Source organism: Falco biarmicus, chromosome 2 (assembly GCF_023638135.1).
Source record: "Falco biarmicus isolate bFalBia1 chromosome 2, bFalBia1.pri, whole genome shotgun sequence".
Lineage (NCBI taxonomy): Eukaryota > Metazoa > Chordata > Aves > Falconiformes > Falconidae > Falco > Falco biarmicus.
In genome coordinates, this window is record NC_079289.1 from 121269042 (window position 1) to 121286291 (window position 17250).

The window sequence follows — 17250 nt, forward strand, 5'->3', positions numbered from 1 at the left end:
AATATCCAGTGTGGTAAGCCTAAGGTGGGCCATTGTACTGCTTTTAAGGTATACACACAGTATGTGTCTCTTAACCCAAATTTCTATCAAAGTGAGGATTTGTTCTCTGGTTCCTATAAAGGCATGCAGCTAGTTCACAGCTTCTGGTGGCAAGCAAGGCTGCTTTTTGACTCAAAAGCCTTAGAGTTTTCTGTAGCTAGGTGAACAGTCTCGACAGCCTGAATGACTAGCCTGGGAAGTGCCTGGGACCACCATCTGCAACCCACCCCATTCCAGCCATTTGCATTTAACAGGTACGTGGTGAGTGCTAGGAAGTGTCTGTGAAAAAAGTTGCACTCCAGGTACCTTCATGCTTTCCTTTTTATTTGCTAGAACTGCCCAAAGTTAACTTTTGGCATGTATATGGCGCCAGACTGACTCAGAGACTTTTCTGCATTATCTCCTGCATCTCCATTCCCTGTATTAATCCCTGTTTAACTGAAATGGTGGGTGGCATGGTACTTCCAAGCAAACCAATCTTTGTAAGGCTCTGTACCCTATGCTGTGTAATTATGGTTTCAAAGCAATGAATTGTACTCAGTGTTAAATATAGCTATCAATTTCTTTAAAAAAACCTGCTACATTCTGGCTGTCTGGGACCAGAAACTGTCCTTCATGAAGAAATAAATCTGAGATCTGTTTAAGGTACTGTTGGCAAGCGTGACACAAGAAGCGAGGTGAATGAGAAGTAACTTCTAGTAAGTAAATCTTCCAGGAAAAAAAAACAACCAAAACAACCAACTAACCCTAGTTTTCATCAAGAACTGGAGAAGTGAATCATGAAACTGCAGGTGTGCTTTTTAAAAACTATCTGTGCACTGCTGTGTTTTCCCTCTGGAGCTGCAGGCATAGATTCATTGCAGTCCATCTGTGTCCTTTTGTGGGACTTGCCTCCTGGAATTTGACCCTGAAATGAGCTTGCAGCACTCGGTAAGTACTACGCTTAAAAAACAATAAAAACTCAACAACTACAATAGTAACACTTTTATCTTGATTACGACAGGGAAACAGAATATTGCTTCTGGCAACCCCTCAAAAAAAGACTGGTTTCTTGGTGGAAAAGCAGGAATTGTAGAATGAGATTTGTAAGATCTCAGGATTGAAAATGTTTCCATTGATGGTCAAATAAAACCAAGACCAACAGCACTAATTCTGTCCAACCAAATTGAAGTTGGAAACGCTGTTCAAAGATGAAGTCACAGGCACTGGGATCATCTTTGACTGTTGAACAAGGTAAGAGATACTTATCAATGGTTCAGAAAAGGAGGAATGTTGAGGATAGGTTTATACTAATGGACAGAGCAAGATAATGAAGCGTTAGATTAATTTGGTTGACCTCGCTTCCTGATTTTTCTGTTCCAAGTACTTTACAATACTACGTGACGGAGAGGTGACGGTATGACAAGCTATGGTGGGCTGAATTTGCTCCGCTGGAAGGCTGAACAGCCTCAGACATTGCTTGTTCTTGGGAGACGGTTCGCCAGAGAACTCTTCAGGGGCAAAAGCGAAAAGTCAGTGGTGAAATGCTTGGCAACAGCACCCACAGAAACTGAAAAAGTTAAAAGCTTTTGTCTAACCTAATTGTCTCAGCTAAACTGATGGAGAATTTTGTTGGTGAATCCCATCAAATGCTACGAAGTCAGTTGCTATAGGTCCACTCACAGGAGACAATTTATAATCTTGGTGTTAAGCTGTGTGAGCTTGGGGATAAGGAGTGTCTACCATCATGTGGCTCTTCATTAGAGGCATTTTCATTAAAGCATACCTTTATTTTGCATATTTAATTAGATTAGTGTATTTAGCTTTTTGAATAAATTGCATTTGAAAAACAAATTATTTAGAACAGTATGCGTGCCGTAGCAGAATTTTAGTGACCATTACCTTGTAGAGAACTAAGATTCAGCCAATCACATTTGCTATAGGAAAGCACATGTCCTTTTTTTTTTTTTTTTTTTTCAGAAATACAAATTGTCAGAAAGCTATCTTTTTAGTTTTAGAGATACGGATGTGACCTTGGCGTGTTACGGCACTAGGATTATACTTTCCTTTTTTCTCTCAGCAAGAATATACTTTTCCTGAGTGCTTTTGAGCAGATACCATTTGGCTACAGGAAATGAAGAGCCATGCATCTTCTGATGCAAGGTATTACTGTAGAGGCTTTAGTCAAATCAAAGGAGGAGTTAATTTTCCAAGGTTATTTGGAAATCTATTTCAAGAGTTGTTTTGCTTGTTTTAAGAAACTTCAAATGCTGGTTGTGCTTTTAGTGACACCTTTTGCTGTCATAAGTGTAGGAGACTTTCAGATGTTGTGTATCTAAGTTTCAGTACTGAAATCACTGTTCAATTTGAAATCGATAGCTTGAGCTAATATTAATAAACATTTAAATATTTAAAGTGTTTTGTCACACAGAAGCTGACATAGCCATACCATAGAAAATTTTGACAGATTCAAAGCGGCTAGGTTTTATACTGTTCATGTTCTGAGTATCTTTGAGAACTTCACTGATGAAAAAACCAGCAATTCCATAAATCTGAAAACTTTTAATTTGCTTTCATACTCTTACTGAAACACGTGTATTCTGAGAGATTTCTCTAAAAGTATTAGTTGTCATGCATTCTTGAGGTAAGTTAGCTTTTGGTTTTGTGTTTATAGTATTTCTAATCTTGATTCAGTTGCATTTTTGCAGGGTAATTATAGCAAAACCATTCATGACATTGAAAGCACCAGTCTGCAGAGGATTAAAAAAAAAAAAGGCAGGTCTGTGGTGTTGAATCTCAGATCATAACAAAGGTACCCAAGCTAGCCTCTAAAGTTGCTCTGTCTACCTAGCAATGCCAAATAGGACTTCGAAACAGTTTATGGGCACCAGTGCAGTGTTGTTCCTGTGCCTCATATCATTGGGACTGTTCAAGTTACAGCTGCGGTGTGGCGTGCTGTGCTCAGTGCTGCTGCCAGTATTGTAGTTAGCTGGGCAGAGCCAGCCTAGGTGAGCAGTGCCGATTTGATAGATCCAAAATGTCTGATTCTAAGAAAACTGTTTGCAGGTGTTAGATGAGCTCAGTAGTTTCACTTGAAGTGTAATTTAGTAGTTCTGTGGGGAAAAACCCAAGGAAAATATCTTGCTTTGAAAATAATCAACTGGAATCTGTTAGATGTTGGAAGACATCTGTTAGATGTAGGAAGAGCCTAAAAGCAAAGGTGGTTTTACTGGAGTCCTGTGAGTGTCCTGTGTGTAATATCAGGAATTATCAGTTATCTTAATTGCTGGGAGTTCAGCAGAGCAGCGAGAAGAGAGGAGACAGAGCTGTATACCTAAGGAGCTCTGTGCAAATGCTCTGCAGGCTATCATCTGGGAAGCTCTGGGAATCCAGCTTTGAAATATTTATGCAAAACCACTACCAAAAATAGTCACTTCAGACAAATCGACACTTTGCTTAGCTTGATCTGAACGCAGTAACCAGCAAGTCCTGAGTAATGCCATCCAGGAGACGGCACTGATGGGGTATTTCTAGTGGTCTGAATGCAGTCTGCCATTGCAGGGTGGCTTCTGTACACGTTTCTGCGATGAGCTGACCCTGGGCAGGAGGGTAGCCGAGAGTGCTGCCCTTCCTGCAGTTCTTCTTATCTGATCATCTCTTCACGTAGCTGTACTTATTTGTTCCTACTGCTCATGTCAGGTAATACCTGAGAGAGATGAAAGAATCGCAGCTGCCCTGGCTTTATCTCTGGGGGAAGCACTGCTTCTGGGATGCGAGGGGCAGTGGTGTAACAGCACAAGATTTTCTCCTTCAGCGCAGACTCAGGCAGCAGGGCTGTACTTGCTCTGTCACCAGAATAAACAGTCCTGCAGGAAGGTTGCTTTGGTGTTATTTGCATATGCCCTGGTGTTTCAGTGTGTTTTTAGATATATATATTTCTACAAGCAGCAGGCAAAATGCACTGAGACCTTCCACCAGAGACTAGCATGCTTCCCCTGATGTTTTGTGGTCAGCATGATCTTTAAAAAGGGCAGAAATTGAAAGGCCAATGAAAAAACATGGTTAATTAAATGTGAAAGGTGCTGTCCTTGTTTGGATTGTCTGTTAATGGTATGACAAGCTCTGGTAAAGAGCTTAGCTGGCCAGATTAAAATTAAAAAATTGTCTTAGTCCATCTGCTAGCTCCAAGGAGTTTACTTCCGTCTCCTTTTCTTGTTTCTTCACTCAAGCGGAATACTGTCTTTGAAAAGAACACTCCCAGGATGTCTTGGTTGACTTTTTTTACCTGATTTTTTTTTGAAAAATTATTATATGTGACATCAAGGTATTTTCAAGAAGGAAAATGCTCTTGGTTGGTTCAAGGATACGTTAGAGACAACAGCTCTTTTGTTAAAAGGGATTTTCTTTTTTTTTTTTTTTTTAATTGCATACTGGATTTTTGGAAAAAATAATTATGTTTGGCTTCATTTGCAAAGTTTTTCTTTGCCTTCTGTTTTTGGGAATGATTAAAGGCTATCTTCAAATAGTTGCAGGTAATGCAGAAATCTTATTTATATTCCTGTTTTCAAAGTTTACTTATGGTAGTATGTAGAAATAAAGATACTTCTCTGCTTTAATTATAACAAAGGGGGCTAATACAGAGAAATGTTTGGTCAAATCTGTGCCGTGATATCAGTGTAAATATGGAGCATTTGAGTGATTTCCAGGAGGAAAGGACAGTTTTACTGTACACTTGTGTTGTTTGGAGTGTAGAATGTAGCAAGATTTTCCACCTTTGAGAGACACTAAATACTGCTAAGTTTTTTACTTGGTGCTTTTTTCTTTAATAATTTTGTATTAAATCTTAAAAAGTGAGGTTCTGTCTTCTGCTTATGGACACTGAAGATGTGTTAGTTTGGATAAAGGCTGGGCTTTTGCCATGACCTTTTTTGATGTTCTCTTCTCCCTTTGATGTACCATCTGTGGTGGTCTTGTGCACTAGAGCCGACTATTAATGTACCATCAAAATAATCCAGCTCTTCATCTTTCAGGCATTGAAGTCAAAAAGTACTCTTGACTTTGAAGTTGCAGAGTAAGCTCATAATCTGTGGGATGAAAAATGTCATGTACTTATTACTGTTCTTTCTCATAATAAATGATTCATTGTGATTCTTCTTCAAGCATGTTTTCTGGCAAAAAAGTGGGAAGAAGAAGGTGGAATTAATTAATGCTGACTGCTGACTGTAGAGGACAGAGAAATTACTGTCAGACTAAAACCAAATAGACACATTCTCCCCTCAGCTGTAAAGTTCTCTCTGGCGTGATATGGAATAACTAACGTAAGAGGATATTTAAAAAAAAACTTAAAGCTGATGAGCCCCCCCTTTTTTTTTCCCTTTTCTTTCTTTTGGTTTTTTTTTTCCCTGCTCCAGTCCAGTAGAGACCTATCTCATGGTGGTGCAAGGTGTACTTGCTAGCTGTCAGTTCAAGCAGCTTTCTTTTTGCAAGGGATATAAGTGTTTCTTGTGGAAAGAAAGTATGGAATAAGGGGAGTTGTTAATTAATTTGTCACCCTGAAAGCTTCTAAATACATGTTTATTCACAAATATAGACCATTGACTTAATCCAAACTGCAGAAGGGAAGTTAAACCCAAAATATTAGCATTCAAAGGGTTAGACCTTTAGGTTGTGTTACCATTTGATGGGCTGCTGTAAAGTGTGCTTAAGGTTGTTTATAATACTATAGTCATGCAGACAGGTTCTTGTTAACAGAAAGAAGCAGTTATGTTCTTCAGAGACCAGAGCAATGGCATCGAGATATACATGATTGTATCAGTATCTCATCTGAGAAATTTATGTGTGGTTTTAACTTCACAGCAGCTGGTTACTCAGCTACAGAAGGAGAACAGGCTGAAGGTGTTTCACCAGCCCCTCAGCTCAGTGACTGGCAGCTGGCAAACCCTTCTCTGCCTCCCGAGTTGAAAAAGCTTAATGGCATCATGGAGGCTGAACAGTTCAACAAGCGTTTGCTATTACGAAGGAAGCGGTCCATTTTGTTTCCCAGTGGAGTTAAGATCTGTCCTGATGAATCTGTTGAGCAGGCTATTGCCAACCATCTGAAGTATTTCAAGCTCAGAGGTAAGTGATTGTACATCTCATGAGTAATTGGGTAAAGAACACTTATTTATAAAAAAATAATAGATGAGGCTTTTAAACATAATAAATGCCAGGCCACAGGAAGTACATTATTAGCCAAGAAACTTAGTTTTCTATGATAATCTTCCTTATGAGAGCTGTTCGGAGCTAAAAAAAATAATCTTCTAGTTATAGTCAAATATCATAAAAAAAAAATCTCAGTTTCTGAAACCAAAGTTAGTGTTTAATAATTACTAACCCTATCTCGTAGAACAATTTGGGCGCTAAGAAAAATAAGTGTTACATACAGGTTAGCTAAATGACAAAGCTTGTTTGTATTTAGTGTTCTTCAAGTACTAGTAGAATTCACTGAGGGGTCTTTCCGAAAAGAGTCAAGGCTGAGACATTGATGTCTCAACCCTGTGACTTTTGACTACGGCTGGTTGTGCAAAGCGTAGTGTGTTCTGCCTGGAAAGCCAGTCTCTGCATGTCAGGCTGTAACATAATGGAGATGAAGGCTTTCTTTTCTGATGTGGAAGTTGGTGTGACAGAGTACTCCCTGGAAAGCTGAAATATCCCCAGTAACAGCTTCTTTCATGTGATGAAATACTACAGCAATATGATGTATTTTAAACCCTTCTGGCTGACAACATTGGGATGGGGCGTTGAGGTCGTGTAGCACTAGTATTCGTGTGCATCTGTATTGTAGCATTCAAACAATTTGTATTGTCTTAATGTGATTGCACATAAATGGTGAAATGGGAAAGAGCTACTGTCACTTAAAGGAGAAGGAAAGGTCATCATAGACTCATGTTTAATGAGACTCTTGACTGCTTACAGAAGAAACTCCCACTGGTAACTCGATTTATTCACTTACAGCAGTGAAAAACAATCAAAGCTGGGAGTAAAAACCTGAGCGTCTGCATAAAAGTAAACATAAAGAGTGTATATGGAGAAGAAAGAGGAATTGTGTGGGATCAGAGCCTCATTCAAATATGAATTGTACCTAGCTTGGAAGGGATGTCAACGCTGATGGTCACGCAGACAGTCTGACAGGCTTTGGCAGCTTCCTGTTTATGTCTACCCAGTGACGCTCAACTGTTCCTTGTGTTGCTCAAAATGAATCCACATGATGTGCTTTAAATGCAGCCATCCCTCAGTTATCTGTGATAGGGGGGTACGTAAGGGCAATACCAAGTAAGCAGAAGTGTGAGTGCTAATAGAGAAGGAAAATCTGTAACTTAGGTTGTAAAAGCTTATTTAGAACTTAATGATCCTAGATTGAACCAAAAATCCACCTAGGCCATCTGCTGCCCTACTGGACTTACGGCTTCCACAATCTGCAAGGATTTCTTGAGCAGAGATGCCATGACCACCCTTAGCACTTCTAACTTAAAACTTTGAAAAAGATCTCTGCAAGTAGCAGAGGTGACTTTCTTTTGCAGCAAGCGGAGCAAGCTCAGTTCAAGCATTGTCATCTTAGTTCTGTTAGCAGGATTGCACAGCACCGTGAGATGATGTGATACCTACTTAATCACATCCTGAGTAAATGCTCCTGAGCTGAGAGTGGGTCATGTTGTGTATTGGGGTTGTGTGGCAAGGGTTTGGTAGCGGGGGGCTTCCAAGCTGCTAGAAGCTTCCCCCATGTCTGATGGAGCCCATGCCAGCTGGCGCCAAGACAGACCCAACACAACACTCGCCTTTAAATATTTGAGAAAGGGAAAAACCCTGTGCAACAGCAACTGCAGCCAGGGAGCGGAGTGAGGCCGTGTGAGAGCCCCAGCCCCGCGGGCACCAGGCGGGGGGGGGGGGGGGACCAGAGCAGCTCCAGGTGCGGAGCAGAGACCCCCCGGCAGCCCATGGGAGCCCCTGGCCAGGCAGGCTGTGCCCCCAGCCCGGGAGGCCCCCAGGGGAGCAGATATCCCCCTCGCAGCCCTCCCTGCCCTTATCTCCATCCCCAGCCTTTTGTTACCTTCTCTCTCCCCATCCCGCTGAGCAGGGTGGTGATGGAGCAGCTTGGGTGGGCACCTGCCGTCCAGCCAGGGTCAACCCACCACACGTTCTTAACTTTCATTCTCAGTAAAGCTGTTCCTTGAGTGTTACTGAATTATATACCTGCTTTTTCTTGAAACCATGTCTTTACTGGCTAGATGAGTCACTACGGTGTTAGAATAGTGAGATGGACTTTTTTGTCTCGAACTGTTAAAAAAATAGTCCTAGGAAAGAGTATGGTTGCTGATGAACACTCAGAGACCAGCTGTTATCAGTGCCTAGAAAAATAACTGACCCCACAAGGGGATAAATGTGAAGGTACACAGAATCTGCTGATTTTTCAATCTCGGTCTGCGTTTTTAGAATCTTTTTATTTTGTATCTGTTGAAGTAAGGAGTGACTTTACTATCCCATACTTGATCTTTTGATTTCAATACAATCTATTCTTTCCTTAGTTTTACTTTACTATCAGCAAGAAACAGTGGCACTACCATGGAAAGAAAACTTGATTGCTGTTTTAATATAAGAGCTTGTTAGAAAAACAAAGTTTGCATGTGCTGATTATCCAGATTGATTGTTCTATCTATATCTACCATAGAAGGAAACAGGTGGGTATATAATTATCTATCTGTAGCTCCTAGCTTTATTTACTTTTGCTAGCTTGCTAAAGCCGCTGTTAGTCAGTTAGTCAGACAAACATTTCCTGTCATAGGCTTTAAATGCTTACGTCATATAGCTGTAGGCTTAAAAGTGTATAGTTTTGGTTTTTTTTAGACTACATCTGGATATTTTTAGCCTTAAAAACATACAAGATAGATATGATAAATACGTAATAAAACATAAAAAATCAAAGGGCAGCAAAATACAGGAATCTGGGGAGAAAATAATTCTTTTCTAAAACAGCAGTAGCACCCTTCAGCATATGAAAGTCTAAGTAATGGTATGATTGTTCACTGGTAGTCATTATTGTTGTCACAGTCAGAAGCACCAGCCAAGAATATAGGGGTGTTCTTGTACTTGTTTCTCTACACTTGCAGCTTAGAAGACTGATTTCTGAAGTGCTGATTTATTCCTCCAGTCAATCTCATTGCAGAACAGAGTTTTGCATTAGCAGAAGATACTATTTTCAGTCTCTTTTGAGACGAATCTGGGGTTATGATTGTCTCTGTACTCCCCAGTATGATACAGCCTCTGCATCTCTCGTAGCTGTATATGGAGGCTGCTGCTGTTGGCTGGCTTGGTATTTAGTTTGTTAGAATATAGAGATGGAAATCAGTCATAGATGCTCACAGAGTGGTACTGTGGGTTTTGGGTCTTAGTGTTTTGAACACACGTCTTTTTAAATGTTAGTAATGTTATAGTTGCTGCTGGAACAGTCGTGTGAATGTAGTGGTGGTTCATAGCTGGACTGTTGTAATGAGGACCGTGCATCCAATGGGCAGCTGGAGATTTCACAAAACATATTTTGTAGAAATCTAGCAGTGGGATTTCAGACAGTGAGTGTGCTGTTGTTTATGGTAATGTTGATTATGAATAATATTCTTTACTGCTGACAGGGAGCTGGTAGCCCAAGTCTCTGTTAAATAAAAATTATTATATGAAGAACAGCCACACCCACTCAGGCCAAAATGTGTTGTGACCAGTCACCTTATGTAGACAATTCAGTGAATCTCTGTTTCCTTTCGTGTAAATTGCTGGTAGGTGGCTGAGGACTGTAGTAGCCTTGAAAGATGAATTAGCCAGTAAAACAGAAACAAGGTAAGGATTGCAAGGTAGCATGGCTTGCACCATTTCTGTGTGCTATGCCTGTTAATTAGGTAAAACAAAGGCTGCTGGATTTTGACACCATGGCTCAGGGTTAATACTGCTCCTCTTTGCAACCTCTGAGGTGTAATTACTATGGTGGCTACCTTTCCTAAATTGTTTGCATTTTTTCCTCCTGTGATCTACTGTCTTAAAAAATTAAGTGTATGCTCGTAAATACATCTTCTTTTCACACGAGTAGATCAGATAGTCTCTCTGCCAGAACTTTTTGTCAGCCAGAGCTTCAGATAAAGCTGAAAATCTAAATATTAGTGCTCAAAGATACTGACCAAAGAAGGAAGTAGACCATATTTTAATTAATATGTCATAGCTGATGAGAGACAAGGACATTTTGGAACTTTAGAAAGAATAAAAGTTACTTCTCAGGAATGAAGTTTTGTGCATGATTGTAATACCTAGAACTGGTAATTTTGGGTGTACAGCACTGACAGATCTCATTTCCCCCTTTCTTAGATACTTCAAATCTATTTACTGAAAGTGTTAGAAATAATGATGTTATATTCTGTACATGAACAGAGTTAAGAGTGATGTTTCAATTTGATACTGAAATCATAAATATTATGAATTATTCAAATCTTGCTGAATAATGATGAAAAAAACAGTCAAAAGTCATAAAAAAAATACCTGGCTAAACAAGCATACAATAAATAAAGTGTCCAGCTGAGTGAGCCTTTCCTTCTTGTTTCTCCCTCATCCCTGGCACACGTTAAGCATAACTTGTACTCAGCCAATACATTTCTGAGCTGTATTTGTAGAAGGTCAAGTTCTGTCTTCCTCTGTGTTTCGATTTTTAGATGTCAGCATATGCTTCTAAAAAGCTTGACTTTTCCCATAAATGACACTCCTCTCTAGTTACTGAAATACTACAGGTGGGAAAAGTTTAGTATGTTAGTGTTCAAAGAAAAGAAACAGTGTCATGTGGATTAGCTAATTCACATTCAACTATTTTAATTTAAAATCCTGGTTTGGTGTGTATATTGTTTGGCCTATAACATAGCAAATTTTAAATGCAGCAGTGTTTCACCAACAGGTGAAATGTGTGTGTATATTAGTTTGTTTAGTGAGTGCTAATGAAGTCTTTGCAGGAAAGATCTCTCAGGAGGCGTCTGTGAGTCTCCCTGTCACTGTGGTCCTTGTCAAAACCCACTGTGATTAAGCCATTCAGTTGTGCAGAAATTAAGAGAAGAGTTCGCCTTATATTGCCTCATAATAGAGTATTTCAGCCTGATGCAGTGCTCCTAGCCACTGTGCACAATTCAACTCTTAAGAAGCACTGATGGGATTTAACTGGGATTAAACCCCAGCACTGCCCACTTACACAAATGGCCAGAAAGCCATCCTACCCCCTACTAGGTGCCCAGTGCTGTCATGTGGTGCCCCTTCTGTTAACCTCAGAAATCCCTGAGCACAGACTGAGTGTAATAGGCTAATTGTCTCTCATTTGAGAGATAAACGCATCCTGAATGGTAAAGCTGGAGCTACAGAGATGTTGTATCCTGCCCAGGTGCATGAGAAGTAGCTATACAGGAGAATATCAGAGGAGACAGACATACCATCTCATCTGAGAGAGATGAGAGATCTTCGCTGGAGGTTTTGAAAATAGTGATGACGTTTTCAGGAAAGGAAGCTTCCAATATATTTTTTTTTTCCCCACACACTTTCCTGCAGATTTATAGGACTGAAAAAAGCTTGTGCCTACCTGTGTGGAATTTCTTCGGCTGAAACAATTTGTCTGAGGCTTTTCAGGATATTCTTTATTATTTGTATGTATTACTTGAGTGTAAACACTGCATTTGAAGCATATAAGCTCCTAAGGGCTTTTCGGATTCCAGAGTAGATATGCTGCGATTCACATAGTCTTACTATGTGTCCAGCTTTCTGAGGCAGCCTTTAAAAGCTGTTACAGCCTTTAAAAGTCAAGACCTTGCTACTTCAAGTGCCTGTGACACTTTGCTCAAGTGGAAGTTTGCACAAGGGCATAGGCCAAACATGCTGATCTTTCAATTTTTCCTGCCTGGTCTCTCGCCTGGAAGGTGATTATCTCAGTGATAAGCTAATTGACTTCTAATTTCTGAGGCATTTCAGGATGGAGTATATGCATGCAAAAGGTACTTTGGAGAAAAACTGCAGAACGAGCAGTCTGGTTTGCATTGGTTTGAATTTTGGATTATTGCATTTGCTGGTTACATGTCTCCTGTATACTCGCTGCCTTTCCTGTAGACAGCTGTAACAATCGCATCTCTGTAGCAGGGAGCCCCTCCTCTCTGTCTCATAGCCCTTTGTTTTTTTAACATTTGAATTCTTCAGAGGAAAATGGCAAAGTCGGTGAGAGATCAGTTAACACTAAAATACAAGTTAGTTATTGCCGCCCGCAGCCATGGAATGAAGACAGTCGTTTTCTAGAGGAGCTTACCTTCCTGCTCACATGTAGCTTCAAGGCTCTTAGCTCACTGCCTTAAAAGATTGATCTCGATTTTATGATGCTTTTAATCAGTATTGTTTGCCAGGGATTAGAGGCGTCATCGCAAATCCTGTCTCCTCCAGGGCCTGGTGCTGCTAATGCTGTCCTGTATATCTGTGCCTGTGGCTATCCCTGTAGCAGGCTAGTGAAAGTTTGGCACGACATCTAGCCATGAAGACAGGCTCTTCTCACATGCCCGAGGACTGATCGTGTGGGTGGCATGTGGCAGCACTGTTGGGTCTGCTCAGTTCTTCCTCATCCTGGCAGGGCTGGCTGCATGGCTGGCTGGTGTTTAAGGGTTTTGCAGCTAGTCTTAGAAACCTGTTTCCTGGAAAGATCATAGCACAAAGCCTGTACAGCAGATTTTACTTAATAGTTTTGGAGTATGTTAACGCAGCATATTGTATTAAGCAAGCAGCTTCAGTCGTAACTCTGGACCGTTGTGCTCCTCTCAACTCATTGTGAGCTCTGATGCTGCAATTTTTCCCCATTCCCTATCTGCTTTTAAACATTGTATATTTAAAAATCAAAGTTGCATTTGTAGTCAAAAACATTACTGGTAAACCTGTTTGGTCCCGTGTCCTGTGTCTTCCCCCCCCCCCCCCCCCCCCCCCCCCCCCCAGCTCTCATATTTTCTATTTTTGTTTCAAGGAGTTGCTATTTTAAATATTGGTCAATAGTTGCTTCGTTTATTGTCAGTATATGTAGATGGTATATGTGGCAAAAATACTGGCAAGTTGCTGAAAGGTCAGAAAGGAAAGATAGTGAGTTATTTTTATCCAGTAAAAAATAGTTATTTATTAAGTTTCCAGTCAAGCCCTGTTTAACTTTGTTTACATTTTTATGTCTCCAAGTTTTGTCTGCAGAGTCTCAGAATGCTTATAATCTAGTTACGAAAATCAGGGTTTTCTTATATGGAAGTTGTTAAGAATTTGTTGGTAAGAAACTTTGAAAAGCCTCCCTTGCCAGCAGACAGCCTGCCAGAGAGAAGGCTCCACCTTTTTTACAGTTAATCACATTTATTAGGCAACTTGAATGCACTGTGAGGGTGGTGTCTCATTTCCCTGGGTGGCCACATCGAGGAAGCTGTGATAAGAACTGTCACCCTCTTTGATACACCTGAAGGAGAGAGGGGAGATAGAATCATGCCTGTCTCTTTACATGAATGTGATTCAAACCACACTGAAGAAAACTGCACTGTTCTTTTTCTGTGCTTGGAGTGGCAACTCTCATCTCACTACAAAACATTGAAAAAGTGTATGAGAAAGAAAGAGCGAAACAAAATTGTTCCTTTTCTTAGCCAGGCTATGTCAACACCATGTACATAAGCGTGTCTGGGGATGGCTGTTGGGTGGAGCCCTTACAACCTGGATTTGTTATCCTGCAAAGCAATCTCCTGCTTTACAAACTGGACAGTTGAAATAAACAGGACAAGGACAAGATGGGCTGTGTGCCAACAGGGTTGTGAGGTGACTGTGTGTGGCAAACAGCTCACCGTGGCTGTGGACACAGTTCCCTGGGCAAGGCTAGCAGAAGTGTTTAAATGGCAGTTGTGATAGCTCTTTGCCTGGAGTCTTTAAATCCTCCCTGCATGTCAGAGCTAACAAGCTCCCAGACTGTTCAGAGGGAAGGCATGGGCCAGCGTTTTCCTTCTGAATACAGAAGCAATTTGCACCATGTTGTCCAACTTATTCCTGCTCACCACAGTGGAAACGGCTAGATAGGACACAGGCTAGAGGGGATGGAACGCGACTCCTTATCCGCATCCTCCTTTTCTCCTTCCACAGAACATACGACCCTGTTCTGACAGCTTAGGTCTGATTAATGGGCTTGGAGCCCACAGGTGGCACAAAGCCTTTGGGACTGGAATTCAGTGGGGTGTCTAATTCCAGATGAAAGGACACACAACAGATCCTTAAATCTGTGGGAGCTGACTGGGGTAACTGTTCGTATGGCAGCAGCTTGTATTCAGACAAGACACTGTCTCATCACATTTATTTTGAAAAGGAGATTAATCTTATTGAAGAGCATTAAGGAAAACTGCCTTCAATTATTACTGCCAATATTTACTTGCAACTGGAAAGCCAGTCCTTGGCCTGTTACCATTTGAATACTGTAGGATTAGACAGTGCCACTGCAATGTATTTGCAAGCTCTTGCCATAGCTTTGACTCTTACTGGTAGCCTGCTGAAGGCTTACCCCAGCCACAGGGAATCTCATTGCAGGACTGTTGCTGTACAAAGCTGGAGTGAAAGATCCCTCAGCCAGCATGCAGGATACACACGCTGCCGAAAGAAATGAGAGCAATATTCCTTAGTGTAGGCTTCTGGATTTGTAACTAGACTTTGGTCTTTTTCTGGATGCCCAGCTCTTACGAGTGGGATGGTAGAGAGGATACTACAGATGTCGTTCTGCTTCAGAAAGCTTATTAGTACTCCAGCAGGATCCAGAAATCCCAGAGCAGGATTATGGCTTCATTGCCTGAGGTCTGTGCAGAGGTCATACAGAAACATAGTGACTACCTCAGAGCTGGCTTCCTCGGCTGCCGTGAGAGCAAGTGTAACTTGAGGGGCAGCGTCAGGGGATGCATGGATGCTTGTAAATTTGGCTGGTTATTTCTGATCAATAAAGATGTGTAAGCAAAACTGACTGGAAGCATCTCCAATACTCCTTACCTCATTACTGTGTCTTACAGATTAAGTTAACTACCTGGAAGCTAGAGGGCTGCTAGAGAAGTAATATACTACTGACAGTTAATAATTCAGAGTCTGAGGGTGGTATTCTTCTCTAGTCACACATACTGAATGAGCTGCAAGGCTAACCTCCATGCAGGAAAGTTGCCCGGAGTGTGGCATGCAGTGCCTTTGTTTCTGTAGAGTTCCACAATGGAGAAACAGTCCCAGCTGCTCTGACAAACTGCAATTCAGGGTGAAGAAAAGAGCTTTTTCTGCATGGTGCCATGCAGCATGCCAGAATCCACTAAGCTTTAAGTGTGTTTAATGGATGTGAAACAGCTCCTTAAGGTTTTATTTATGAAATAAATTAAAATTAGAATTCCTTATTTATGAAACCTTTGACATGAAGAGAAATGTTCATCTCTTGAATGAATGAAAGTATCTTTCCGCATGTGATCTGTCTTACATTTTACACAAGTACACTTAATCAATTTTGGAATTCGGCATAAAGAGTATCAAGAACAAATGGTAGGAAGGTACTGGGTCTGGCAGTCTGGAGCTTATTTTTAAGCTGATTGAAGAAAATTACTTTCCAAAGATAGATTCATGGTTAGTCTCCTGTAGGGTCTTGCTTATGATGTCAGGACTTTCCCTGAATGCGAAGCATTCCTCTCCTGAACTATGTGTATATAGAAGTAATGAAATCCGATTAAGGCCAAAAAGCAGGTTTGTCTGCTACTACTGCAGGCTGGCATATTTGCTGCAAGTGATTTTTAGAGTTGTTCTCCTTGTAACGTTATTCTCTTCCAGGACACAAGGAAAATCCTATAAATCTTCCAGTCTTCCAGTTACCCTGGGTCACGGAGAGGTCCTTGAGCATTAGGTGACCAGTTGCTCTGATTGGCAAAGAGCATGTGCAGGATTGGGAGATTAAAGCAGCTGGTGTAGTACAAAATAATTTAACCCGTAATTCGCAGACTGCCTGTTCACTCAGCAATGTCCAGCTCTTTCTCAGTGCATACATACAGTAGGGTTAGATCAACTTACTACTTAGCATATTATGTTGTTGTGTCATCATCCTGCCTTGTTTTTCTAATTATTAATGCAATTATAATTTCTGAAAGTGATTTTAAATTCCATGTATGGGTGAGTCTGAAGGAATTGTTAACCGATTAAGCCTCTAAACCGCTGATCAGTGCCACTATAATTCTTAAAAATTAAGTTCTAGCTCTAGTTTCTGTGTGGACGTTTGCCATGCTATTTTGGTTTTCTAAATTTTCTAAAAATTTGACCCACTGATCAAGGACAGTTTCACTCATTGAAAATACTGTTGTTCTTGGGGTTGTTAGAAGACAAGTGCGCTTGCTCTTGCGCTTTTTTTTCCCTTTTAATGAAGTAATTACTTCAGTAAAAAAAAAAAAAAATTGGACAATACTATCCTGGCCGCCCGTGCCACAGAAGCACTCCTGTTGTACTAACACGAGACCTTTCTTGTGCCTTCAGTATGTCAGGAAACAGTCTGGGAGGTCTTCAAGACATTCTGGGATAGACTGCCAGAGCGTGAAGAGTATCACACCTGGATGAGCCTGTGTGAGGAAGGCATGATGAGTATCTTTGAAATGGGCACAAACTTCAGTCAGTCTGAGGAGCACCGAAGTCTGATTGTGAAGGTGGGTGCAGCACCTGATTGGTGTTTTCTTGGAAGCAAGGTCATAATGTCCCACTGCAATGTGCAACTTAGCATATTGCAGGTTGTAATCTGTGGAGCCCTTAAAACGCACAGACATGAGTATCCCAGCTCTTGGATCCGTAGTTCTGAGATGAGTTCCAAAAACAAAGTTATAGCTGATCTGATTGAAGGAAAAACCATGATGGTGAAGAGACCATTATCTCCAGTTAGGTATGTTCTAGACAAGTAAATGATGTCTAGATCCCTCGTCTGAAAAGGCAGCGTGACATGAGGCAGGCTGTGGTGCAGCTCTCCCTGCGGCATGTAGCAGCCTTCCTGCTCTGACCTGCACACGCAGGTGCCTTCAGCCCAAACAGCCCTGCAGAGCTGGAAGTTCTGAGCAGTGTCTCTGATGTTACCAAGATTATGGCAAAATTACCTGTTTGGTATTTTGTGTGGCTGTAGGTTTGCAATGTCTGTGCACTGCAGTCTGACTG

General features: G+C 41.1%; 1 protein-coding gene across 5 annotated transcripts in view; it reads left to right on the plus strand.

Moving 5' to 3' along the window:
- Positions 1-106: 106 nt before the first annotated feature.
- The window catches only part of IMPG2 (interphotoreceptor matrix proteoglycan 2), a 60452-nt gene continuing 43308 nt past the window's right edge, over positions 107-17250 (plus strand). For 4 of the 5 annotated variants that reach the window (XR_008820015.1, XM_056327324.1, XM_056327323.1 and 1 more), the window contains exons 1-3: positions 107-4550; positions 5875-6135; positions 16588-16754. Coding sequence is in view for 4 of the 5 variants with exons in the window: in XM_056327324.1 (XP_056183299.1) it covers positions 4472-4550; positions 5875-6135; positions 16588-16754 (507 nt within the window). In the remaining variant the exon portion in view is untranslated. The remainder of the gene's footprint in view (positions 4551-5874; positions 6136-16587; positions 16755-17250) is intronic. The other variant, XM_056327325.1, reaches the window with a different exon arrangement.